At 44.7% G+C, this 27574-nt stretch overlaps 2 protein-coding genes across 5 annotated transcripts in view; one reads left to right on the top strand and one right to left on the bottom strand.

Annotated features, from left to right (window-relative positions):
• Nucleotides 1–33: 33 nt before the first annotated feature.
• RABEPK (Rab9 effector protein with kelch motifs) lies at nucleotides 34–25815 on the bottom strand. 4 transcript variants are annotated; one of them, XM_080819899.1, is made up of 9 exons: nucleotides 25445–25815; nucleotides 23321–23467; nucleotides 17266–17326; nucleotides 14003–14160; nucleotides 10620–10772; nucleotides 6385–6546; nucleotides 3601–3750; nucleotides 1161–1310; nucleotides 34–673 (listed from the first exon to the last, which is right to left on the bottom strand). In XM_080819899.1, the coding sequence occupies exons 3-9, from the start codon at nucleotides 17316–17318 to the stop codon at nucleotides 381–383; spliced, it is 1119 nt and encodes a 372-aa protein (XP_080676025.1). In that variant the 5' UTR covers nucleotides 17319–17326; nucleotides 23321–23467; nucleotides 25445–25815; the 3' UTR covers nucleotides 34–380. The 4 variants fall into 4 exon arrangements, with proteins under 4 accessions (XP_080676025.1, XP_080676026.1, XP_080676027.1 ...); XM_080819900.1 differs by lacking the exon at nucleotides 25445–25815 and adding an exon at nucleotides 24903–25216; XM_080819901.1 differs by lacking the exons at nucleotides 23321–23467; nucleotides 25445–25815 and adding an exon at nucleotides 19699–19727.
• The window catches only part of PPP6C (protein phosphatase 6 catalytic subunit), a 39205-nt gene continuing 36782 nt past the window's right edge, over nucleotides 25152–27574 (top strand). The window contains exon 1 of the mRNA XM_080819904.1: nucleotides 25152–25461. Within this exon, the coding sequence (XP_080676030.1) occupies nucleotides 25387–25461 (75 nt within the window). The 5' untranslated portion in view covers nucleotides 25152–25386. The remainder of the gene's footprint in view (nucleotides 25462–27574) is intronic.

Below are 27574 nucleotides of genomic sequence, written 5' to 3'. Positions count from 1 at the left end.
CTGATTTATACAGCCGAATTCTTCAACATTTTTGTGGTCAATTTTCTTTTTAAAGATTTTATTTTTATGTAATCTCTACACGCAACGTGGGGCATGAATTTACAACCCTGAGATCAAGAGTCACATGTTCTACTGACTAAGCCAGCCTGGTGCTCCTTTGTGATCAATATTCCAAAGCAATCACATTTACTTAGGCTATATTGCTGGTAAAACCCTTTTAATAGAGGTTTTTGCACTTGGGCTATCCATTTCCTCTCACCTACTGTGTAGGTGAGAGCAAGAGGGATACAGCGTGCAAAAAATATTTTGGAGGTATAAAACAGCTAAGGTTTCATTTAACTTCTCTGAAAGTCTGTCATTTAATAAAAATGTGGCATGTATTAGTCAACTACAGTCACAATGCAGTCATTATAGATTTCCCCATCTGTGTTCATCCCGCCGAACACAAAACAGAGCAGTATGTCAGTCTGACTCTCCTCACGTGAGTCACCACCTTGGGTCACTCCTTTGTCGGTGGAATCCCCTTTCTCAGTATCACAGTTTAGAGTGACAGAATTTGAATCTTCTTTCTCAGAAGTACACATCACTGGCCACGGAATGACACACATGGAATGATCCAGTCGTCCAGGGGGTAGAAAAGTATCAAATTTAAGCAAGGTCCAATGCTGCTTTTCTATGTTAGAGAAAAGACAAACATACAAAGGCTCTGTGTTAAGAAATTTCCAGAAATGCTCAGTGATTCGCTGTATCAGCCCTAACAGAAATAGGAAGCAACAGAAAAATCTAGGGCGCCTGGGTGGTGCAGTTGGTTAGGTGTCCTAGACTCCTGGTTTTGGCTCAGGTCCTAATCTCAGGGTTGTGAGATTGAGCCCCATGTCCGACTCTGTGCTCAGTGTAGAGTGGGCTTGCGATAATCCCTCTCCCTTTGCCCCTCCCCTTCATGCTGTCTCTCTCTCTCTCTCTCTAAACTAAATAAATCTTAAAACAAAAAACAAAAAACGAATGGCTGCTGCTTTAATGATGTCATTCCCTGAAGTATGGCCTTTGTTCCTTTGGATTTAGATGTGGAGGGAAAAAAACAAAGCACCTTGATACTTTTCAAAGAATGGTCACATTTGCTTAAACATTTGTTTAAAGACCCACAGTGAACACCTGCTCACCTATGTGATACTGGTACATTGTATCCAGTGCTCCTGTGGGAGTCATCCCTCCAAAGATATACAGGTGTTTCCCCACAGCCACAGCTGAGTGGGCAGCACAGCCTGTGGGAGGTACCCCAGTGGGACTTAGCTTCTGCCACTGCATGTCACCTGCCAAGAGAAAGCAAGTGGGTACAACATGACCTAGAAGATGGATTCCACCTTACCTGTCAGACTCCTGCAGTGTGCAAACCGATCCACTCAGCACTCTGAGAGGTAATACAGCAAGGTTTAGTGGGCGCATAAATTACTTGAGGCAGCTTCAAATTCTGATTGGGTGTCCAGGGAGGGAGGAGGAGCTCAGTACTCCCTAGTTTTAGCAAGTATCTCAGATGATTCTGACATAAGTCGTCTTTGGAGCATACCAAATAACAGGATATTATCTTTGGTGAGTGTCACTACTTACTAATTTGGAGCCCAGAAGGAGTCAAGTTTTACATGTGTGCACGTTTTAAATACTAGCACTTCCTTAGAAAGCAAATTTGGGAGTGCTGGCTAGGCACTTTAAACATTTTGCTTACTCACAACAGTCCTCTGAAACTGCTATTACTTTTCCCTACTCTCTTTTTACTGGTGAAAAAAACAGAATCAAAGACAGAGACACTTGTCCAAGACCTCACAGCTAGCAAGAGGCACAGCTAGAATGTGTGTCCACTCAGGTATGATGCTAGAACCTCTGTTCTCAACACTGTAACGTGCTGCCTCAAGCACCTGCTCCCAACCTATTTTGGCAAGGATATTTGCATCTTTTCAAACAGGCATTGAAATGAGGCACGATATTATTGCATTTTAGGTTTACAGAATTACCATGGTAGGAAAGGAAGAGAAATAGCCAGGAAGCCGTTCCTCAGCACAAGGGAGTAGGACTTTCTTTTTTAAAATACACATTATGGGGCACCTGGGTGGCTCAGTGGGTTAAAGCCTCTGCCTTCAGCTCAGGTCATGATCCCAGGGTCCTGGGATCAAGCCCCGCATCGGGCTCTCTGCTAAGCAGGGAGCCTGCTTCCTCCTCTCTCTCTGCCTGCTTCTCTGCCTACTTGTGATCTCTGTCTGTCAAATAAATAAATAAAATCTTTAAAAATAAAACAAATATACATTAAAACCCCCGTTGAGGGGTGCCCGGGTGGCCCAGTCAGTTAAGTATCTGCCTTTGGCTCAGGTCATGATCCCAGGGACCTGGAATCAAGCCCCATGTCTGGTTCCCTGCTCAGCAGGGAGCCTGCATCTCCCTCTCTGTCTGCCCTCCTCTTCCCCCTCACTCTTTTTCTCTCTCTGTCTGTCAAATAAATAAAGTCTTAAAAAACAAATAATTTAAAAATAAAGCCTCAATTGACTGCTGCAAGGAACACCTCTGTGAAGATATTTTCCATCTGTCAATTCAAGGCAGGGGCCCAGCATCTCAGAGTTGGAAGGGAGAATCACCCAGCCTAGCCAGAACAAGAATCCCAACCAGTGTCACCTAGCCTCAGATGTCACCAACCTAGAGAATCCTTTATTGGGCAAGGTAGCCCAAAACACTGCATAGCAGTTCTCCTGCCTTCTGCCCACTGTTCTAATTCTTGTATTCTACAGTAACACAAAAGATGTTCATTTGTTTGTCCATCCAAGGTATGCACTCATCACCCTCACTCTACCGGACACTGTGTTAAGTGGGAAATATACTGGGGAACAAAAGAGACATAGCCCCTGCCCTAAGGAAGCTCATAGTCTGAAAGAATGACCCAGAATAAGTCCAGGATTTCTAGGACACATCAGCCGTTCAGACCCGTAGAGATAATTCTCATGTTCTCCCTAACTTTCTTCTTTCTCTATTTCTCGTGTGTGTGTGTGTGTGTGTGTGTGTGTGTGTGTGTCTAAGATTTACTTAAGAAGGAGAGAGAGAGGGAGAGCACAAAGGGAGAAGCAGGCTTCCCTCCTTGAGCAGGGAGCCCAGTGTGGGACTCGATCCCAAGATCCAGAGATCATGACCTGACCCAAAGGCAGATGCTTAACGGACTGAGCCACCTAGGTGCCCCCTCTTCCTGGTGTTCTTAACTATTTAGCAAGGCTACCTCCAGACACATTCGAAGTTGTCCATGCCCCTCATGGGCACAGGGTTAATGGTTAATGCCAGCCAGGGAATCCAGTCAGGGAATACAAAGGATAATGAATTTTAATGAAAGAGCAGGGTTGTTGGAAGCATAAGAGATAATTAATGGCTGGGTACATAGCAAGTACTCAGAAAGGGATTGCTTTCATTGGTATTATTATTTATTATTATTCAGGCCACAATTGACAGAAATCTAGCCAAGATTCTGCTAGCTGGCCGGTTACCCACACTTAAGAGCAGCGCTATATTCTATCAAAGCATATTTTGTTTAATTTTAAGAAGACAAGCCCCCATGCACTCTACCCTACTTACTTATATCAATGCAATGGAGATCATCATAGAATTTGTCCCCCGCCAAGCCTCCATGGATGAAGAGCTTTGTCCCTGCGGCCACCATCACATGACCATGTCGGGGGGATGGAGGTTTTCCAAGTGTTTCTGGCTGTGACCAGGTCATAGTGTCTAGAAAAGTAAATTCATGGACATCAGATGAAAAAGCTAGGAAGAAGCTTCACTTCCCAGCAAAGTGACCTTGGGGTCATTCACTCCAACATGCCAACCCAAGCCAGGCCTCCCTTCTCCCACAGCCCATACAGCCTCTGACTGAACACTTCCGGGGCTGGAGAATTCACTACCTAACATGCCTGCCCCTTCTACTGGGCATTGGGAAACTATTCTTTGCTTTGGCCTGGAACTGCTCCAGAGTTCAAAAGAATGAGACTGCTTCTTCCACGACAGCCCTTCACAGTATATCTTTAACTGATTTGCTGGAAGCATGGGGGTAAAAAAAGACTACTTTCAAACGTAGCAGGGCCTGCTAAAGTGTCAGTATAGAGTAGGAGTCAGAACACGAGGTATAGAGTTAAAACTGGCTCATTTCATTGAACAACTTTGTGGCCTTGTACCAGTGAATTCCCTAAGCTCTAGTTTTCACAGTTGTAAAATGGGGATAAGCATACTACCTAGCTCTCAGGGTTAAAGTATGGATTAAATGAGATGATGTACATAAGGCATAGGCTCAGAGGAAGTACTCAGTGCGTGAGAGTTTGTCTTAGAATTGCTATGGGTGGCATGTCTAAAGGTTGTGCATGGAGCCCCACTGTTTGAAGGAATACAGTCTGAAATAATCTGAAAAAGGTTTATGCACAAACACATTCATCATAGCATTGTTTGTAAGAGAGGAGAACTGAAAATAGCTTCAGTGCCTCAACAGGTGAATGACTGTTATTGCTACAGTCAGGACAGAACAGTATGTATTTATTAAAAACGTTGAAGACTGAGGCACCTGGCTGGCTCAGTCAGTAGAGCACAAGACTCTTAATCTCAGAATCAGTTCAAGGCCGACCCTGGGTGTGGGGTCTACTTAAACAAAAAGGGACGCCTGGGGGGCTTAGTGGGTTAAAGCCTCTGCCTTCAGCTCAGGTGAGGATCCCTGGGACCTGGGATCAAGCCCCAGGGAGCCTGCTTCCTCCTCTCTCTCTGCCTGCCTCTCTGCCTACTTGCGATATGTCTGTCAAATAAATAAATAAAATCTTAAAAACAAACAAACAAACAAATAAAAATGGTGAAAACCTCCCGATCACAGGGAAAGTGCTTAAATGAAAAACATAGGATACAAATATTACATGTAGAATTATCTCTGCTATTTTTTTCATTTTATTTATTTTTATTGAGTAGATTCTACCCCCAACCAGTCCCATGCTCTAGTGACTAAGCCAGTCAGGTGCCCCATCTCTGCTGTTTAAAAAAAAAAAAAAAAGATTGTAAACACACTGAGAAGTTAATAATTTGGGAGTGATAGTATTTTATATATACAAATACATATAAAGCATACATATACATGTACTTTTTTCCCTCAATCCTTAGATTTTCATGTATTCAAAACCAACATTAGTTAAAAACTTCCTTAAAAGATTTACAAAGAGAAAAGTCATACTGTGATGTGTCTTCATTCTTCCAATTTTACTTTGGAAGTTTGAAATTTTGCTTATTCCGTCTTCTCAAAAAAGGCTGTGTCTCTCTTGAAAAACACACATGAAAACTATTTTTGTCACCTTATTTGTAAATTGTTATTCATCAATGCCTACTAGTAAGAGGAAGAAATGCAAATAAATGCTCCTTACACAAAAATCTGGCAAGAGGTCTCGTAATTCCAAACGTTTACATCTTTTTCACCCAGGAACTCCACTCCTCAGCATCTACTAAATGTTGGTAACATACACAAAAATTAATGTATATGTTCGCTGTCACACTGTCAGCAAAAAGTCAATCAGTAGGAAAATGAATGCAGAGCCTACCCACAGGATAGGCTCTGCAAGGAAACTGGTATTGACTTAGAAGACATCCATGTGTGTGATTAAATGAAGGGATCATCATAGTTTATCTTCCTGAGGTGCTCCCTGTACGCCAGCCACTGTGCTATGCACCATATCACATTATCTCAGTTAATCTTCCCAGCTCTTTTTAGTAGGCCCTATTGCTATCTCTATTTACAGATCAGCAAACTAAGACCTAGAGAGATTGACTGGCCAGAAGTAATATAGGAAGTGTGTGTCAGGTCTGGTCCTGAGTCCAGGTTCAGCGGCTTCGAAAACGCATGATTTCACGTAGGGAGGTTGAGCCTCACCCTGCAAACGGAAGCCGCAGAAATGTATTTATAATCTGATCCCATGTATGTGTTCCAAGTTTTTTGTATCACTTCAAAATTCGCAGAAGAGTCCTAAATGTCCATTTACCCACATAGGTATGATTTATAAATGCATAGGCAAGTCTAGGAGGAGACATCAGGAACTGCTAAGAGTGTTTCCCTCTGTTTGGGGAGTAAAAAGGAAAAGGCTAAAGAGGAAACTTTCACTTTTTTTTTGCTTTATAAATTACACTGTTTAAATATTTTAAATTGTCCATTTATACCTTTTTAAATGCACATGTTGCTGTGGGAGCAAGATATTAGGTAAGGGACACATCGAAGACATCTAGAAGTGAGACACTCAGACAAAGTGTCATTTTCTAACCTCTGCCTCCTACATCAGGTAAGCTGTAGGCTGGGGTGGCTCTGACCTGGTAAGTGGCAGCCCTAGGGGGCCCGCCAGTCCATACTTGCGTCAAACACATGCAGCTTCACATCCTGCACGGGCTGGGCGCCTCTCTCTCCGCCCCCAAAGACATACAGCTGGTTTCCAATGGCTGCAGAGGATGTGTGGAATGTTCTTGGGGATGGCGGAGGACTGGTCACTTCGGGCATGGTCCAGGTCCTTGTTTCTGGTCCGGAGAGAAAAGGCAGGCACCTAAAATATCCAGGCTGATGGACCTCATATCTTGACTCTGAGGCTAGGCACAGTTACCTTCCACACCACCAACCCCAAGGGGGACAGCAGAAGTCTAGGCGGGGTTCTTGTGCCAAGGAAATCAAGGAGGGGTAACAGGGGCTACTGAGAATTTTCTCAGATGGAGTCAAATCCCCCAAGACTGAGAAGTAAGAATGAGGTCAATTTGGTTTTGGAGATCTTCCTTCAAACATCCTCTCTGAACGCTCTTCTCCTTTGCTGACTACCCTGGGCCCATTCAGAGCAGTCCAATACCTGCTAAAATTCTCCCCACTAGTGGCTAGAACTAAATGTGCCAAATTTCCCAGACTATGTGGCCATTAAAAGAAAATAGATAAAGCAACCACGGTGTCAGTAGTAATAATAATAGCTCCTTCTAAAAAGTCCGTACTAAGTAAATATTAGTTTCTCCATTTTACAGATAAGGGAATTGAAGCAGAGACAGATGAAGTCATTTGTTTAAAGTGACATGGCTAGGGGCGCCTGGCTGCCTCAGTCGGTGGCGTGTGCAACTCTTGATCTTGGGGTTGTGAATATGAGACGCACATTAGAGGTGGAGATTTACTTAAAAAGTAAAATCTACGATAAAATAAAATAAAGTGACACAGCTAATAAATGTCTGAGTTGGGATTCAGATTGCTTTCAGTAACACCAAGATCGATGTATTTTTCACTCTTCTGGCTTGAGAATAAAATTTAACCACCTGGGGGAGGTCCAAAGAAGCTTCTCTCTTTTTAGAACGCAGCACAAGTTTTATAGAAACAGATGCATTCATTGAGCACCTTCCTTGTGCAGAAACCTTGTCCTTCCTTAGCATTCTGTCTGTCATCCCCACTCAGCTCTAGGAGGTGGCTGGAAAGCAGCCTCATTTTGCAGGCGATGGAACTGAAGCTCAGAAAATTTAAACCCTTCCCCCCAGGTCAGAGCACTCGTGAGGAGCAGAGCAGAGGTTTGAACTCAGATCTGTCAAGAGTCCCACGCTCGTGCCACCACAACACCCCAGGAATTATTTTTTGCCTAGGAAATTCTATGCCTTTTGTAAAGGTCTTTTTTGTTGTTGTTTTTTAAAGATTTTTTATTTGAGAGAGAACGCGCGGGGAGATGGGGCAGAGAGAGAGAAGGAGACGCAGGTTCCCCGCTGAGCAGGGAGCCTGATGTGGGGCTCTATCTCAGGACCCTGAGATCATGACCTGAGCCAAACGCAGATGCTCAACTGACAGAGCCACCCAGGTGCCCCTGTAAAGGTCTTCATTCAGCATCCAGAGTGCCACAGGAAGCATCTGTAATACGCACGCAACTCAAACACGAACCTGGAGATGAAACAAGTCTCAGCCTCTATCCAAAGCAAAATGTAATTATCTTGAGAGTTATGGACCTTGGAGAGCTTTTGGATCTTAGGGAGAGTTAGAAGGTACACATTCTCCGGGATCAGAAGATCCTGGGACTGTGCTGCTCCCACATCAAAACTCCAGCACAAATAACCACGAAGGACTCCTAACCCATTCTACAGACTGGACTTAGTAACGAAATAGCTAATGACTCACATTTTTCATATTCTGGGGGGCATCGTGTCAACTTATACTTTCTAGAAGAGGAAAAGGATCTGGTAGAAAATCAACTCCTCTGACAGAGGGTTTCCAAATTCTCTTTATTTTATTCAAATGGATGCCATCATTGAAAATCAAAAGGCTGGGGATCCAGATTCCAACTGCTAAACCAGAGCTACATCAATCACAACAATTACAGAGCATTAATTGTGTGCCAGATACTGAGTGAATTTACATCCTGGCCACACTTAACAAGGTAAGAACTATGACTATCTCAATGGGACAGAAGAGCAACTGTTTGCGAACAAGCATCTTATTGAGAGAGCACTGGGCAAGAGTGGACTGTCATGTGAAAAATGTCCAGGATGCTCATTGTTAACAAAACGCATATTTAAATAATTAGATACAAGTTTGTTGCCTATTGAATCAGCAGTGTTTAAAAATGATAAATTCAGGAGCGCCTGGGTGGCTCAGTGGGCTGGGCCTCTGCCTCCAGCTGGGTTCATGATCTCAGGGTCCTGGAATGGAGCCCCTCATCGGGCTCTCTGCTCGGCGGGGAGCCTGCTTCCCCCCAATCTCTCTGCCTGCCTCTCTGCCTACTTGCGATCTCACTCTCTGTCAAATAAATAAATAAAATCTTTTTTTAATAAAAAGATAAATTCAGGGGTGCCTGGCTGGCTCAGTGGCAGAATGTCCAACTCTTGATCTCAGGATTATGAGTTCAAGCCCCACACTAGGCACAGAGATTACTTAAAAACAAAATCCTGGGGCGCCTGGATGGCTCAGTTGGTTAAGCATCCAACTCTTGATTTCAGCTCAGGTCTTGAGTTCATGGCTGTGAGTTGAAGCCTCAGGGCTGTGAGTTCAAGCCCTTGTGAGTTTAATCCCCATGTTCAAGGCCCCGGTTGTGAGTTCAAGTCCCACGAAAAAGAAATAAATAAAATCTTTTAAAAAAAGATAATTTCAATGCCAGTCAGGAGTGAAAATGCACTATTAATCAGAGCTGGAGAGAGCAGCAGTTGGAAAACTCTGGAGAGCAAATCGGTAGCACGGATCAAAAGCCTTAAAGTTCACAGTGTTTTACTTCAGTCTTTTTGATTCTGGGCATGAATTCTAGCAAATAATTGTCAAACACTTCTGAACAAAGATGTTCACACTTTGTTATTTACAATGGTAAAAATCTGAAAACAAACTTGAGTTATGGTGTTGTCACAAAATGGAGGATCATGCAGCCATTAAAAGTGATGTTAAAGCAAAGTTAATAGGAAACTATTTCTACAGTAACTAGGAAATGAAAAGGAAAAAGGTACCATAGTGTAGAACTGAAATAGAATGAACTCAGGCTTACAAAAATGCAGAGAAATAAAAGAAAGGAAGTACACAGAGAGGTTATCAGTACCCTGAATGTCATAGGATCGTGGATGTCTTCTGTCCACTTTACACTTCTCAAATATTTTATAACAAATTATGTTTATGAAAAGAAAACAACCCAAAATTTTTAACTACAATTTTTTTTTAACTACAATTTTTAACAAAAAGACAAGTCCACCTCCCCTGGGAAGTTCAGGAACATTCTCTCAGAAGAGATGTTCCTAAACTGTTTTGTCTGTCATAAAACTGCCAGTGAGGCTGGGCAGGAGCTTTGCACTATTTGGCTAAAAGAAACATAAAAGGAGGATCTAGGTCAGGGTTTCTTAACTTTGGCACTATTGGCATTTGAGTCTAGATAACTCGCCATAATGGGGTGCTATCCTGTGGATTACAGGATGGATAGCAGCATCTCTGGCTTCTGCCCACTAGATGCCAGTAGCAACTCCCCACACCCCGAGCTTGATCACCAAAAATGTGCCCAGACTTGGCCAAAGGTCCCCTAGGGGACACAGTCACCCCCATTTGAGACCCCCTGATCTAGGTGACAGGTTCTAGGCTGGCTCAGTCACTGACTCCCTGGTGACTTTAGGAAACTCACTTCCCCTGGACCTGGTTGTCCACTTGGAAGAGCTATTCTCAGAAGTTTCCTCCCGTTTTGGCTTTTAAGAAGTTGATAGTTGTACATGGTATGAGGTGGGGTAGGGGGGATGTAATTCTGTTATTTTCAGATTCTGCTAGATGTTAAAATTCCTATTTTCCAGCACCTGAGTGGCTCCGTCAGTTAAGTGTCTGCGTTCAGCTCAGGTCATGGTCCCAAGGTCCTTGGATTGAGCCCTGCATCGGGCTCCGTGCTCAGCGAGGAATCTGTTTCTCTCTCTCTCTCTAGCCCTTACCCCCGCTGATGCTCTCTCGCTTTCTCACTCAAATAAATAAGTAAAATCTTTAAGAAAAAAATGAAAATTTCTATTTTCTATGAGGTAAGCAAAGTTAAATGAATTATTCAGGACAATCCAAATGAGTTTTGCTCCAGGAAATGGAATCGGAATTACTTCTTTATTTAGGTAAATAAAAATAACTTTTGGCTACTTACCAGAATTCAGAACTTGCAGGCAATTGCGATTTCCTGACTGGTCAGCACCTCCAAACACCCAGATGGTATGAGGTGCACAAGAGGGAACGAAGCTGGCATGCTCGTAACGGGGCAAGAGGCCCTCCACAGCGGCCAAATCCCACCGGTATGTTCCTAGAAGACATTTCACTCAGCCCCTGCATTGGAGCTGCCAACTGCTTCTATCGGTTGACAGACTCGAGGGAGGGGAAAATGGTCAAAAGCGTTAAGTGAACAATCATCAGGTCACTTGCAGGAGAATATGGTCAAATTCTAAAAAGTCCTATAATAGAAACTTCAGGGGTAATCTGCCTAGTCCAGAAACCCTTCTCTAGGGAAACTGTCCCCATTCTCCCAATCACCAGGGTAGAGATCCCAGAAGACCTGTTTGTATTACAAAACCTTGACTTTCTGGCTTCAGCTGATTGGTTCAAAGGTAGTCACTTGACCCAAAACGGGTCAGTCAGAATCTCCCTCCAGAGAAGCTGGAATTCAAACAGATTTCTGAATTTCTTCTATCATTTGTGGAGAAAGAGCTAAAGTCAAAGTCCAGAGAAGAGAAAAGAAACATCAACATAAAGAAGTAGATCTCCCCAGAGAGAGTGAGGGAGAAAGTAGATGGTTTTTGACGGTTTTCCAATTCCTTTTTCTGCTCTCTCCTGAGGATAGGCTGTATTTCCTATGTTTAGATTCTTCCTTATTTTTCTGCTGGTTTAAGAGAATTTCTGTTACCTTCAACTAAACGATTTCTGGCTAAAACAAGTTCACAACTGCCAAGGGGAGTAAGCCATTATCCCCATTTTACAGGGCACTGAAGCCCAGATGGTTTAGACGGGTTAGCCAGCGTCACAAAGCTAGTACTAAGTCCCACCAAAAATGTATGTGATCTAAACAGTGAGTTTCTTGAGGGCAGGAAGAGATTTCACTTGCCTTTGATTTCCTAGTGCCCAGTGTAATTCAGATGTCTACGTAGGAGGGAAGGTGGCAAATTGGGGGATGAGAACCCCCCTGAGAGGGGGCATCTCTACTGCTGCCATGTAGACATGCAGGGCTACTGATGTCAGATCTCCCAAAATTATCAGAAGCCAAATCATTTCCATTTTTTATGTAGACCTTTGCACATTTGGTTGGTGAACAACTTAGATCAAAATAATAACAGCCATGTGACATGGACCTAAGAAACATATGTGGGACATGGTTTTCTTCTGCCTATGGCGTGTAGCCCAGGGTGGCTACCATTCATTCCTTCTTCATTCATTCATTCATCCATCCATTCATCTACCCACCCAAATACGTAAAAAGTACCTACTCTGGGGGGCCTGAGTGGCTCAGTCGGTTAAGTGTCTGACTCTTGATTTCGGCTCAGGTCATGATCTCAGGGACAGGAGGCCCAGCCCCAAGCGGGGTTCTGCACTCAGAGCACGGAGCCTGTTTAAAGAATCTCTCCCTGTCCCTCTCTCTTTGTACCCCACTCCCATTTGTGCCCTCACTCTCTCTCTAACAAAAAAAAAAATTAAATTTTTAAAAAGCACCTACTCTGTGCCAGGCACTACGGTAGTGGCTTGGGATACAATGATGGATAATAGAACTATGTTCCTTGTTTCAAGGAACTTATACTCTTGTGGGGAAGACAGACAAAAAAACAATCACATGTGATAAGAGCTGTGAAGGGGGAGAAGAATGGGAAAGCACAGAATACTATGGAAATATCGAAGGTGGGCTGTCACACTGTGATTTATATTAAGAAATACATATGTGATCTTTGTCAGTTCCAGGCACAGAGCTCTTAAGACCCTTGGAATTTCCGAAACTATAAGACTGAAAAGGTGTCTTACATAACAAGCGCCTGGGTTTACGTTTATGAGGTGACTTCTGGAAAGCCCTAATGATGGGGGTTGGTTGTCAAGGGAACTAACCATATGACTAAAAATTTGGAACTTTCAGCCCCAGTCTCCCACCCCCACCTCTAGGAAAGGTAGAGGGGATAGAGGTTGAATCAATCACCAGTGGCCAGTAATTGAATCAATCATGCCTGTGTAAAGAAGCCTCCAGAAAAACCCAGAAGAAGGGGTTTGGAGAGCATCCAGGTTGGTAATCACAAGGAGGTGCTGGGAGACCGTGCACCTGTAGAGCATCTGGAAGCTCCGTGCCCTTCCCCCGTTCCTTGCCCTACGCATCTCTTCCATCTGGCCGTTGCTGAGTTATATCCTTTTATAATAAACCAGTGATCCGGTAAGTAAATGATTTTCCCAAGTTCTGTGAGCCACTCTAGCAAATTAATGGAACCCGAGGAATGGATCATGGGAATCTCTGATTTAAAGTTGGTAGGTCAGAAGCACAGGCAGCAACCTGAACTTACAGTTAGTGTCTGGAGTGGGGAAGGGGTGAGAGAATCATGTAGGACTGGGCCCTTCACCTGTGGGATCTGATGCTAAGTCCAGGTGGATCTTGTCAGAACTGAACGGAGTTGTGGGACACTCAGTAGGTGTTGCAGAATTGCTTCATGTGGGGGAAGATCCCCAGATATTTGGGGGCCAGCAATGAGGAACTGAGACTAGTGTTAAGAGGAGAGATATGAGTAGAAATGCCTAAACTAGTCCAGAAGCAGCAGGGAAATCTTCCTGATGGAAGTGATAGTCAACCTGAGATCTTAAAGATGAATAGTAGCTATGTGATAGGGAAAGGCAAGAGCCTCCCAAGCAGAGGAAACAATATGTGCAAAGCCTTGGAGACCAGAGATTTAGACACGTCCAGGGAACTGGAGAATACTCAGTGTAGCAAATGTGGGTTTGGGAGAGCCAAGAAATGAGCTGGGAAAGGCTTGAAACATGGGAGTGACATGGTCAGATTTGTATTTTAGACAGTACTCTCCGGCTAGGTATAGAAAATGCACTGTACAGGGGTAAACTTGGAAGCAGGGAGACCAGAGAAGAGGCTGTTGGAATGTCTAGTGGAGAAATAATAATGCTTGGACTGCAGTAGTAGTATGGGAAATGGACAGACATGGATGAAGATAGAGACACTTGAGACTTGGTGATTAACTGGATATGTGGACGGAAGATGAGGTAGATCCATCAGTGTCTCCCAGAGGAATATTTGATGAAGGAATGGTCAGATGTTCAGGGCTCTAAACAGACACTGTGGACCCCCTCCCCACCCCCTCAAAAAGAAGCTACTGGTTGGGTGGATGTGTTCCAGAGGTCTGCTGAGACCTTAGGGAGTTCTCAGGGATGTTCATTTCCTTAGAGGACAACCCTGCTCTCTGGTTGGAACTGGTGTTCTGACAAATGCTCTGGTCATGGCCAGTGTAGCACAAGCTCTGCTCTTTGGCTACAGGACACACGCCCCACAGGTGCTGGTCTTACCCAGGTCCAAAATGTGCACGTCTGAGAAGCTCCTGTGTGGATCTGCTCCCCCAACAATGAAGACCTTCCCACTCTTGGTGTCACCAACTGGAGGTAAATAAGAACAGCTGTGGCCAACCCGAGCACAGGGGCTCTCTCCAGGCGGGGTCAAGGTGTACCTGCCAAAGGGAGGATGTATTCAGGAGACCTGGGCAGCAGCGTGTTTTTTCCACTCCAATGAAATACTCCCCCGGATGAGGGCTCTTATACACACACACACACACACACACACACACACACACACATACTTTAAGTTGTAACCAGCAAAGCAGTATTTCCCTGATTAATCACAGTACCTTGCATTTGCACATAACCTTTGACTTTTCAGTTTTGTCACTACTTCATCTCATGTTGACCTAATGGGGATGCCCTGGACTAGTAACCGTCCCCACTGGGTAGACAGGGAAACTGACAGCCAGAAAAGTTCAATGGTGTGTCCTGGCATGAGATGGGAGTCGTGAGCATGGTTTGTGAATTCAGGCAGACTGAGTTCAAGCCCCAGGTCAGATGCTTTTGAGACGTGTGACCCTTTGGAAGTCATTTAATCTTTCTAAACCCTCCTTAGTTTTCTCATTTGTAAAATGAGGACAGCAATAGTTCTTACCTGGGAAGGGTAAGATAAGGTCTTGTAACCAGTGCAGGGAGGGTCTCAAGGAATGGTGGCTAGAGCTTCAGGTGCACTCACATAGGAACCTACAGCCCTAGCTCTTTAGCCACAAGCCAGCGATGCACTGTCAAGTAATATCCTCCAGAACGTGCTGATTTTAAGAGCTTTCCCGGACTATTCATAAAGCTTGACCTGATAGAAGCCAGAGCTAGGACTCTCAAAAAAATCAAATACAGGACCCATCCATCTCATTCTCTAAAGTTATTCTGAACATGGCTGTAAAAACATGCTTCAAACTTCCTGGTTGGAAAAGAAAATTCCGCAGCTGTTTCTCAGGCCCTGTCTCATTTGACCTCTCTGGCATCTGATGGTCCTGATTCTTCCCTCCTTCTCGGACCTTTCTCCTTACCTGGTTCCCCACATCTCTTCTTTTTGTTCTCTACCCATCTTTCTGGCTGCTCCTTCGTTTTTGTGCTCTGAATCCTTCCCCACCAGCTGTCTCCTGAGGCTTAGTACCCCTGGATTCTCTTCCCTTCTCAGTCTCCGGTTTGTTAACCTTATCAAGTTCATCGGCACTGATGGTCTCAGTTACCACCCACCTATATATTCATCAGTGATTTCCAGGTCTCCATTTTCTTTTCCAGATCTCTCTTCTGATAACCAGATTCACACATCCTATTATCACCTGAATGATTACCAACAATGTATCATGCCTGCGGCTAACTTCCTGACAACCCTGGTTTCCCTTAATCTGCACAAAACCCCTTTGAGGACAGTACCATTTTTTTTTTTAAGATTTTATTTATTTATTTATTTGTCAGAGAGAGAGAGAGAGCACAAGCAGACAAAGTGGCAGGCAGAGGCAGAGAGAGAAGCAGGCTCCCTGCTGAGCTAAGAGCCCGATGTGGGACTTGATCCCAGGACCCTGGGATCATGATCTGAGCAGAAGGCAGCAGCTTAACAGACTGAGCCACCCAGGTGGAGGACAGTACTATTATCATCATCTGCCTTTTACAGCTGAGGGACCAAGGCATCCAAAGATTAAATAACGTATCCAAGAGTACACAGCCACCCAGATGCCTGGTGAATAAGACAAAAAATTTCTGTCTTCAGAGCCTTTATGGATTAGTTGGGAAAAGAAACATTAAATGGATAATTTCACAAATATCCATTTTATTTTGATTGTGCTATACAAGAGTACAAGGGATATACTGTATGACAACACGTCATAAGGGGGCCTTAACCTGTATAAGGAGAGGTGGGAGAAGGAGGTGGTCAGAGAAGGCTTCCTGAAGCAGCGCCATTTGAACCGAGCTCTGAGGAATGAGTAGAAGTTAGCCAGACAAAGAGAGGGATGAAAGGTGGAGGGAAAGAGTGACCCAGGTAGAGACCAGTATCAGAGTTTGCAGTGCACGGTGTTCTAAAGAAGAGAAAAAGAACAAAGGATGAGTTAGGGTACTTGAGATTGGAAAGACAGGCAGGGACAGATCATGCAAGGTCCAATGGGCCATTTTAAGGACTCTGGTTTTGTTTTTTTTTTTAATATTTTATTTATTTATTTGACAGAGAGAGATCACAAGTAGGCAGAGAGGCAGGCAGAGGGAGAGAGAGAGGAGGAAGCAGGCTCCCTTCGGAGCAGAGAGCCTGACGCGGGACTCGATCCCAGGACCCTAAGACCATGACCTGAGCCGAAGGCAGAGGCTTAACCCACTGAGCCACCCAGGCGCCCAGGACTCTGGTTTTTATCTTAAGATCAAAGAGGCACAAGGGGTGCCTGGGTGGCTCAGTGGGTTAAGCATCTGCCTTCGACCTGGGTCATGATCTCAGGATCCTGGGGTTGAGCCCTGCCTTGGGCTCCCTGCTCAGCAGGGAGTCTGCTTCTTCTTCGGTCTCTCCCTGCTGGTGCATTCACACTCTGTCTCTCTCCAATGAATGAATAAAATTCTTAAAAAAAAAAAAAAAAAAAAAAAGAGATCAGAGAGGCATGAAGGGTTTTAAACCAGGGAATGCCAGGATCAGATGTATGTTGGCTTGAGAGCAAGAGTGGACACTGGGAAGCCGAACTGGAAGCAAGGTCCTACAGAAACACTGCCCTCCCCCTACAGCCTTCTGTGAGCCCTGCTTCACTGCTGACCACATTTCCTCACCATCACCTGCTCAGGGCAGCCCCTACGATGCGGAGACTATTCGCCTCTGTACCTTCGGCACCTACACAGCAGCTGCCCCTGTTGGGCCCAATGTTAGCTGAATAAAGGGTTGGTTGAGCCAGCAGCTGAGAAACAGTAAGGCTGGTTTAATCCAAATCCACTTTCCTGAAAATCGGAAAAGTGAGTCACAGCTTGAGGCAAGACACGGTGTTGGAGCTGAGGCTGCCAGATGGTCAGTGCCTTACTCTTCCTAGAAAATGGATTTTAATAAAATCAACATCTGCTCTGCAATAATTATTGCCCCACTATCTTTCCTCTGAAGACCTTTCCAGACAGTTTGAGTCTAATTACCAGCAACTACAGACAGTTTCATCTCTCCCCTTTTTCATAGATGATCAAATATGAAAGTAAACAACTTAAAATGAAACAAAAACTCTTGTTTTTCTCTGTCTGAATCCTTCCTTACAGACCATGTTGCTTTCCTGGGCTTGTCTCCAGGCTCCAAGACTGGCAGCAGCTTCATGGTGTCCTCTGCATAAGAAAGAAAGGCACTTTTTAGACATTTTAGATTATCTTTCACCTAAAACATAGAACAAATCAGGTCAGTTTCTTCCTTAAAAACTTTCCTTTTGGGTGCCTGGGGGGCTCAATGGGTTAAGTCTCTGCCTTTGGCTCAGGTCATGATCTCACGGCCCGGGGATCGAGCCCCGCATCGGGCTCTTTGCTCAGCGGGGAGCCTGCATCCCACCCCCCTCTGCCTGCCTCTCTCCCGACTTGTGATCTTTCCATCAAATAAACAAATAAAATCTTTAAAAAAACCCCCAAAAACAAAAAAACTTTCCTTTTGATGTGCCAATTCCTAGGGCCTGATTAATTTGAATAAGCATTACCAACCCTTTGATATAAAGTTATATTTGGGAGGCAAATATAATACAACTTTATTAACACAATTATACAAGGTTTTTGGTTAAAGTTTTCTGTGTATCTGTGATTTTCATGGAGAAGGGGTACATACAAAAAAATTTTCAGGGGGACACCTGGGTGGGTCAGTTGGTTAAGTGTCTGCCTTCAGCTCAGGTCATGATCCCAGGGTCATGGGATCAAGCCCTACATTGGGCTCTCTGCCTAGTGGGGAGCCTGCTTCTCCCTCTACCTACTGTTTCCCCTACTGGTGTATTTGCTCTCTCTCTGTCAAGTAAGTAAAATCTTACAAAATTTTTTTTTCAGGGGCCATAAAATATTCACACTCATCAAAAGATAAAATATTTTTTTTAAGGTTTATTTCTTTTAATAATCTCAACAACATACATGGGACTTGAACTCACAATCCAGAGATCAAGAGTCATGTGTTCTTCCAACTGAGCCAGCAAGGCACTCCAAAAGATAAAAAAATTTTTTTTTAAGATTTTATTTATTTATTTGACAGACAGAGATCACAAGTAGGCAGAGAGGCAGGCAGAGAGAGAGGGAGGAAGCAGGCTCCCTGCTGAGCAGAGAGCCCGATGCAGGGCTCGATCCCAGGACCGGGAGACCATGACCTGAGCCAAAAGCAGAGGCTTTAACCCACTGAGCCACCCAGGCGCCCCCAAAAGATAAAATATTTTATTTATATTTTAAAGATTTATTTATTTGGGGAGGGGAGCAGAGGAAGAGGGAGAAGTCCCAAGCCAACTCAGCGTGTAACCTGAAGGTGGGTTGCTGGATCCCATCACTCCCGGAGATCACCATCCCGGGTGGAAACCAAGAGTTGGAGGCTTAACGGACTATACCACCCAGACACCCCAAACAAAATATTTTAAAAGTCTGGGAAATACTGAACTCTGGGATAAATCCTGGCCTCAGCATGGATTTCAAAGCCTTCTGGACTCAATCTTCTTCTCAGGAACTCAGCTCCACACTTCTTGCTATAGTGAGCTATTCTTGTTGTATTTGTTGTTTCTAACATGGCAGGCCCCTTCATATCTTGTACCTTTTTTTTTTTTTAAGATTTTATTTATTTATTTGACAGAGAGATCACAAGTAGGCAGAGAGGCAGGCAGAGGTGGGGGGGGGGAAGCAGGCTCCCTGCTGAGCAGAGAGCGGGATTGGGGGGAGGGGGCGATGCCAGGCTCTATCCCAGGACCCCGAGATCATGACCTGAGCAGAAGGCAGAGGCTTAACCCACTGAGCCACCCAGGCACCCCCATATCTTGTATCTTGTGCTACCTCCCCTACCTGAAATGTCTCTTCCCATCTTGTCAACTAGGAAAATCCCAATGAACCTCCAAAGCTCAGTTCAAATGTACCCCCTCCACCCCCTTCTCGGTGTAATCTTCCCTGATTTGTTGCTTTCCATTTACATCCTCAAGTTACTTCCTTCTCCCTCTGCAGGTTAGCCAGCCACCATCATTGCAGGGATCACCCTGAAGGTAATTATCTATTTAAAGGTCTCTAGTTTAGATTCTGCACTGAATTCCAACAGAACTGGGCCTCTCAGATTCATCCAGAGAACCTACCAATGGGCTCGGCTTAGAGTAGAACTGAGGGATGAGTGACTGAAGAAAGAAAATGGATGAGATTCCTGGGAGATAAATGGATAAATTCAACCTTTGGCCTAAGCCACTGGCCACGGTCCGCAAGACCCAGTGGGGCAAACTTCGAATGGGCGGGGACTTCCTACAGCCACCCCTGCCAGTCCCATCCCCCAGTGCCATCCCCGCGTGGCAGCGATAGAGGACAGGAGTCTGGATCGAGAGAGCACAGGCTGGTTCCTTTCCGTCATTGTCGCCGGGCCGGAGTCCGATCGCACCCTCCCCAGGGCTCTCCACCCGGCCCAGGCCCACTACCCTAAAGGATGGGACCGCCCCCGCCCAGGATAGCGTGAGACCCACCGCCCGGAGAATCCCAGACCCTGACCGCATTACCTGCGGCAGCTAAGGACGGTCCTGGTTGTGGCTCCGCCCTTAATGTGGGCGGGGCTTGAAACCTCGCCCCTCCCCCAGACCCGGAAGAGCCCAGCGGCCAACCGCTCTCCACCTCTCAGCTCCTAGGACCGGGCCTCCAGGGCGCGCCCTTGTGAACGGTACCAGGAGAGGTCCTCCTCGCCCTTCCCAAGTCTCGGGAACTAAACTGGCTGGCCGTCCCTGGGGCCGTTCCTCCTCGGCAGTGTAAATAAGCCAGGGCTACTTGGAAACGATTTACAAGCGAAATGCCGGGGGCTGGGCATCCACTTGGACGACCCAAATTCCTTTGGCAGCAGGGCTAGGATGTTTTCAGTTCCAGCGGCTGTTGGAAATGGTTTTTGAAAGGGAGAGTTAAAGATGCTTTTCTAGGTGTGAAATCTCCCTGCGTGGTCCTTAGGCCACTTCAACCTTTGGTGCCTTAAACAGCCGACTCCATAATTAGCGTTAGTGACTATGGCAGGCACTATGCTGAACCAAATGTGGCCTCTGGACTCCTGGAGTTTACAGACTAACAGAGAGACAGAAAAACAAATAACTAGGTACATGTGCAAAAAGTGCAAGGAATACACAGTTCATCAATGAGAGTATTCTTGGCGAAGTTACTTTTCTCTGGGCCCCTGTGTCACCCATCTGGGAAAATGGAGCTCTTAAGATTTCTGTCACAAAGTTACAGGGCGGAATACATGAGCTAATGAATACAAAGGGCTCAGTGCCCAGTGGCCTGCACAGAGTTGGTCTTCTGTAGAGTGTAATGCTATTCTTTTTTTTTTTTTAAGATTTTATTTATTTACTTGACAGATATCACAAGTAGGCAGAGAGGCAGGCAGAGACAGAGAGAAGGGGAAGCAGGCTCCCCGCTGAGCAGAGAGCCCCATGGGGGGCTCCATCCCAGGACCCTGGGATCGTGTCCTGAGCCGAAGGCAGAGGTTTTAACCCACTGAGCCACCCAGGTGTCCCGAGTGTAATGCTATTCTTAGCTATAAATGAAGTTTAGACACCAGTCCTGAGTGAGACTGCTCATTTGCCTTACTTCTGGTCTCCATAACCATAGTTCCCCTGCAGCTTTCCTGAAAAATGGAGCCGTGGCTCACCTATGTCTATGTTCCAGGAGCTCCACAATCATTTAGGAAGACTGAAACCAGTTGGTGTGTTCTAGGAAATAGAAGCAAGGCTAAGGAAAGAGACCATAGGAGCTCCCCAAGAGTAGAGCTATGGTACCCTAGTGGGAACCAGACTGACATGCTTGGGTTCAAATCCAGGCTCCAGAACTTACCATGTGACCCTGATATTTGGCAAGTCCATTAACTTCTCTGAGCCCCAGTTTCCTCATCTCTAAAATGGGGATGGTAATACCTCAAATACCAATTCTTGAAATTATAACAGGAATTTATTGACAAAGTGGAATTTGAGGTCTGCTGCTCTTCTCACAGCTCAAATATCCTGATTCAAACACCTGAAGTCTTCGTGAGTTCCCATACTAATGGAAAAATCTCCATTGCTGTCTGCCGCAGAGGATTTTAGGAATATTCAGTAATTCTGGGGGCACCTGGGTGGCTCAGTCGGTTAAGCATCTGCCTTTGGCTCAGGATATGATCCCAGGGTTCTGGGATGGACCATTGTGTCAGGCTCCCTTCTCAGCAGGGAGCCTGCTTCTCCCTCTTCTCCCCACTTGTGCTCCCTCTTGTTATCTTTGTCCCTCTCTCTCAAAGAAGAAAAATCTTAAAAAAAAAAAAAAAAGAGTAGTAACTCAGTAATTCTGCTCTCCTAAGGAAAGAAAACTAGCACTAGATTGGCTCTGCCACATGTTCATGCACATCTAGATGGAGATTTTTGCTCAGAGCTGCAGAATGCTCTGATGCATCCTGTGTCTTTTGGCTAGCTCCATTTCAGGGTGCCAAACTGGAGTTGCACATAAGAAAAACTGGAAAAGGTTTGTGGGCAAAGTAGCGACCACTTTTCTTTATGAGACCTACGCTTTGTACTAGAAATCACATTCAGAAATTGCTGGAAGGAACTTTTGAGATCTGTTTTTAAAATGGAAATGGAGGCCCAGAGAATTTAAACTGATTAGCCTACATAAATGGCAGAACCAGGAGCCTAGATTTCCTCCTTTGCCAAAGGAAAACTAAGAATACATTCCAGTCAGCAAGTTCTGTACAGTTTCCAAAATAAATGACCAGTGTGTCTATCACCTCTTCTAAGAGGTCACCCGACACTCTGAAGGATGCTTCCCTTATTTCTCTCTGCCGTGTATATCAAGAGTGAGGTTTACTGAATGGGGTGAGGCTATAGGGGGGAGTTTACCAGATGATTTGGTAATGTGAGAACTGCCACCTGTGATACCATCCACTTTCATTAGCTACCTGTTCACTGACTTATCAGCAAGGAAAGCAATGATGCTGATGTCATCTCCCTTTCAACCATATTATAATTTGTAAAGAACGGTCATGTCCACCTCCTTACTTGCCTTCCTTCCCAGTTCTGAGAAGGTATCTTAAGTAGGATTAATTTCCACTTACTGAGGTTCAAAGCTAAAAAGTGAATTGTCAGCTTTCTAAAGAGGGCTGTATTAATAATTTTAAAAAGCCAAAAACAATACCATCTTTTCCTCATTTGGAATTCTTTCTCCAAGAAATTCTGAACATGTCATCCTTACACCTTTTTCCTCCTAAAATCTTAAATGTTACCTCTTCAGAAAGGCCTTTCCTATCCACAGAATACTAAGAGCTAACATTCACGTTGCACTCACTCTGTACATAATATCATTAAGCCCTTTCTATATACCACTAACTGTATTAAACCTTAGTACAAGCCTATAAGGTGTTATTCTTATCTTCTGCATACAATATGATGACAGTTATTATCTCCATATAGAAGCCAAGAAAACTAGAGTACAGAAGGGATAAATAACTTTGCCAAAGTCACACTATGAGTAATAGAGCCTGGACTTGAACTCTGGCCAGCTGGTAATACAGTTTGCACACTTTACCTCTACTATATTGCCAACCTAAAGTAGGCCTCTTCCACTCCATTTTTCTTACAGTACCCTTCTTTCCCTTTTAGGCATGAATCACACTTTGCAATTAGGATTTGCTCATTTATATTTATTTTGTTTGTCTTTGTCAGACTGTAAGCTCCATGAGGGCAAGGATCATATCTGTCTCATTCATGTTGTAAGTGCTATATACATATTTGTTGAATAAATGAAGAAATATGTGCTGCGGGCATCATTAATTCTGCAGCAAACTTTTAAAAATTAATTTTAGGGGTGCCTGACTGGCTCAGTCTATAAAGCATTTGACTCTCGATCTTTGGGTTGTGGGTTCAAGCCCAATGGAGGATGTAGAGATGACTTAAAAATAAAATCTTCAGGGGCGCCTCAGTCATTAAGCATCTGCCTTTGTTTCAGGTCATGATCCCAGGGTCCTGGGATGGAGCCCTGCATTGGCTCCCTGCTCAGTGGGAAGCCTGCTTCTTCCTCTCTCAGTCCTTCCGCTTGTGTTCCCTCTCTCGCTGACTCTCTCTTTCTGTCAAATAAATAAATAAAATTTAAAATAAAATAAAATAAAATCTTTGGGGGTACCTGGGTGGCTTGGTCAGTTGGGTGTCTGCCTTCAGGTCAGGTCATGATCTCAGGACCTTGGGATCAAGCTCCGCATCAGGCTCTCTGCTTGGTGGGGAGCCTGCTTCTCCCTCTTGCTCTGCAGCTCCCCCTCCTTGGTCTCTCTCTCTGTCAAATAAATAAATAAAAATCTTTAAAAAAAATAAAAAATTTTAAAAATCTTCAAATAAAACTAAAAAAAATTTAATTTTGGAGGTGCCTGAGTGGCTCAGTCAGTTGGGAGTCTGACTCTTGATTTCTGCCGCAGTCATGATCTCAGGGTCGTGAGATTGAGATTAAATATTTTATGTATTTATTTATTTATTATTCATTTATTATTTGTTCATTATTTATTATTTACTATCATTTATTTATATATTATTCATTTATTATTTATTATTTAAGGATTTTATTTTAAAGTAATCTCCACACCCAATATGGGGCTTGAACTCACAATCCTGAGATCAAGAGTTGCATGTTCCACTGACTGAGCCAGCCAACACCCCCCAACCCCCCCTACCCCGACAAAATACACTTTAAAGTAAGAGGATTCAGGCCAGGGTCATTTGAACAACAAATATTATTGAGCACTTGCTACTACTAGATTATACAAGTCTCCTAACTGGTGTCTCATCTGCAGCCGTCCTAATACAGTCTCATACAGCAGTCAGAGTGATCCTTTTAAAATGAGTTTTGCATGTTACTCCTCTGCTCAAAACCCTGCAGTAACTCCCCATTACATTAAAAGTAAAAACATTCTTTTCTCTGATCCCTTCTCCTCTTGCTTCAACCGCACTAATCTTGCCATTTTCAATATTCCATCTAGATATGCTTCCATCTCCGGGCCTATGTGTTAGCCTCTTCCTTCTGATTGCCCTCAAGCATCTGAATGGCTAACTCCCCTACCTCTTTATTGGTTCTTAGAAATGCATCACGCCATCTCCCTTACACTGCGGTCTTTTTTCCTTCTCTCTAGCACTTATCACTTCCTAATATGCTATACAGTTATTATTTTATGTTCTGCCCCCTCTTCTAGAATGTAGTTACAGATTGAGTATAGAGATCTTTGTTTATTTTGCTTTCTAAATATCCTAAGTGCCTACAGCTGTACCTGGCATATAGTTGGTGTTCAATAAATAGCTGTTAAATGAACTACTGTTGAAGTTATACTTAGTGCCAGGTCCTGTTTTTGTTTTTTTGTTCGTTTGTTTTTGTTTTTCTTCACTGACGGTAGAACAAATGACTCCCTGAGCTCATGAGACTCACACCTAGGCATATTTAAACCAGGTAGACCTATGTTCGGGTCTCTGTTCCCCTGCCTAGTCCCGGTCAGTTATGGGTCAAGTTACTTAACCTCTCCGAACCTTGCTTTCCTATTAACTGTTATGAAGATTAAACGGAAAAACAGCATTTATATAGCATTTAGCGTAAGAAACCCGTAACGAGTGTTTCCCTCCCCTCCGGGGCTGCAAGACTGGTATCCTGATGTCTCTGCTACAAGCTTAGGCAAGGTTTTCACAAGGACTTTTAAAGGTACAAATAGGTTAACTACGCCCAGGCTTACCCAATTTTTAACTGAAGAAGTTCTGGTGAGAGGATGCTTAAAAGGGTCGAAGTGAGAAACCAAGGAATGGCTAGGGTCATCTACTTTTTTTTTTTTTTTTTTTAATCAGAAAAGCCTCGGTGGGCCCACTGAAGTTAAAGTATAAAGGAAGGGAAGGGGAGAAAAAGTGGGGGTAACTGGCCACAAATGCAAACTACAAATCCCAGTACTCCCCGCGGCAGAAAACTACGGGTCCCAGCAGGATTCACTGTCTGGACCCAGGGTGCCTCCAGGGACCCGCAGCCTGGTTCCGCGGGAGAGAGCGTGGGGCGTGCGGAGTCAGCGGGGAGAATCGGCTCAAGTTTTACGCCGCTGCGCAGACGCCTCTCACGGGCCGGACGTGACGTAGGGAGAGTTCCGGCTTCGGCCTCCGCCGCTGCCGCCGCCGCCGCTACTAGAGCCGCCGCTGCTGCCGCCGACGCCGTCGGGGCTTGTTATTTCTAAAATGGCGCCCCTAGACTTGGACAAGTATGTGGAGATAGCGCGGCTGTGCAAGTACCTACCGGAGAACGACCTGAAGGTGAGCCCGGCCGGGGCGGGAGCGCTGCTTGCGGGGCTCGCCCCTTCCGGCAGTGGGGCGCCCGCCGGCCCGCCCTTCCTCTCTCCGCGGGACCCCCGCCAGCATCCCGCCCCGTCCGGTCCTGGCGGTGGGCCTAACGCGGGGCGAAGCGACCCGGTTCGACCTGGCGTCACGCGGAGAGCAGAGGGAGCCCGAGTCCCCCGAATGCTGTCCCGGTTCCCTCCGTGGGGATCCAGAAGGATGTCGCGGCCTCTGTCCCAGGGTTGCCCCTCCTGGCCTTCGGGCTACCCCAGGCTCTAAGCCCTGACAGCTTTGCGTGGAGGACTCCTCTCCGCTCACCCCTACCTGGGTCTCCCGGAGGCTGACCGGGGCCCAGCGGACAGTGCCCTCGGAGTGGGGTCATGCCCCAGAGGTGGTGACAGGAGCGCGTGGGGTGGCCGGCGTCTGACAGGAGATGCCGCCAGCTCCGGGAACGCGGCCCGGCTGTGTTTAGGTCCCTGCGGAAGGGGAAGACGGTGGGCCAGAGCGGTCTGATAGGGATGTCAGAGGACGTCAGGTCGTCCCTCTTTCCGTACCCTCGTCCCAGTCGCTTGTTGCGAGTGTTGGTTTAGTTCTGTTAATTCAGATAGGAACCCATTTTCCAGTGCGTTGTTGAGCTAATTTCAGTGGATAAAGTAGGCCCTCAGTACGAAAACTTTATGCCTCTTAAATTGTTTCCTCGTAATCCCTTCTTTTTTTTTTATTTTTTAAAGATACTATTTATTTTATTTGAGAGAGAATGAAAGAGAAAGCACGAGGGGGAAGGGTCAGAGGGAGAAGCAGGCTCCCCGCCAAGCAGGGACTCTAGGATCATGACCTGAGCCGAAGGCCGTCGCTTAACCAACTGAGCCACCCATGCACCCCTCATAAGTCCTTCTTAACTGAAGATTTCCTTTCTTGGTTTCCCAAAGGAGATGAGTTGTTCCTTGCTATTGCCTAGTATGTGGGGGTAAAGGAATGAATGTAAGAGAGAAAGAATGTAAGTTTTTGGTATATTGCTTTTCTGAGAAGTGTTTTCATGCACAACGTTTAGGTGTCTGACAGTGTTCAACGGTCAGTGCTAGTGCCTGTTTTACTTGTTTAGTTAACTTTGATTTACTGTGTGGTAAGTGGGTAAACCGCTGATATTTTTTTCCCTTTAGTCTGTGGATGTAAAGCAATTTATTTTTGTAAATTCTTTTTCAAGGAAGGGATTACTGTTATTTTTTCTTTTGCTCTGTTCGTACAGGAAGTTGATATTTAACATCAGTCAACAAGTATTCAAAATGTCTAAGGTCACACCAGCTCTTATGGATGTAACTTAATTGTACTTAGATGTTAATTATATGTGCTGTATGATAGGGGAGTCATTCTTGTACATTTTCCCCTTTTTAATAAGATACTTTGATTAAAACGAGGACAAAGCCAATACTAGAAGTGTAGCTTTTATTTATGCCCATCTGAGTCCTTCTGACATTAGTTTTGTGGCTTCCTTCTGTTTATATGCACCGAGGATACAGCCAACATTGGGACCTAATTCATGGAAAACTAACCAGATGTCTTTTGGTGGCATTGTTAGTTCAATAGATCAAGTTGATTTTCTCATATCAGTGATTTGATGTGGAACTGTTTTTTAGCACAAGTAAAGCTGTCTTGAGCTTTGTATTAATGAATAAAATGTTGCTTATTATTATAGTGTGTCTTGATATTAACTTGAGATTGGCTATATGATTTGGAAGATAATCAGTTGGATTGGATTTTCTTTAGACCTCTTAGTTTGATAAACATTGGATTTTCTTCCCACCTTAAGGAAATAGAGGTATTAAACCATTTCATTTCCCTTTGCAACACTGTTGGGCTGTACATAGTATATATCTGTTTTTTTTTCCCCCCTAAATAAATATTTATTTATTTTTATTAACATATAATGTATTATTTGCTTCAGGGGTACAGGTCTTTGAATCATCAGTCTTACATAATTCACAGCACTCACCATAGCACATACCCTCCCCAATGTCCATAACTCAGCCACCCTGTTCCACCCTCCCAACCCTCAGTTTGTCTCCCTCCCCAGTGCCATCTAGTTTCATTTTTT

The sequence above is a fragment of the Martes martes genome (assembly GCF_963455335.1).
Source record: "Martes martes genome assembly, chromosome: 12".
NCBI lineage: Eukaryota > Metazoa > Chordata > Mammalia > Carnivora > Mustelidae > Martes > Martes martes.
The sequence above is the reverse complement of the archived record's forward strand: the minus strand, read 5'-3'. Positions and strand labels throughout refer to the sequence as shown.

Bases quoted from the DNA above. Each gene is read 5' to 3' on its own strand.
- RABEPK (XM_080819899.1), bottom strand. From the start codon at position 17,318: ATGAAGCTGCTGCCAGTCTTGGAGCCTGGAGACAAGCCCAGGAAAGCA. The intron at 10,773-14,002 runs GTAAGACCAGCA...AATGTCTTCTAG, and splicing joins CGTGCACATTTTGGACCTGG to GAACATACCGGTGGGATTTG. The intron at 6,547-10,619 runs GTAAGTAGCCAA...TCTCCGGACCAG, and splicing joins CCTGCAAGTTCTGAATTCTG to AAACAAGGACCTGGACCATG.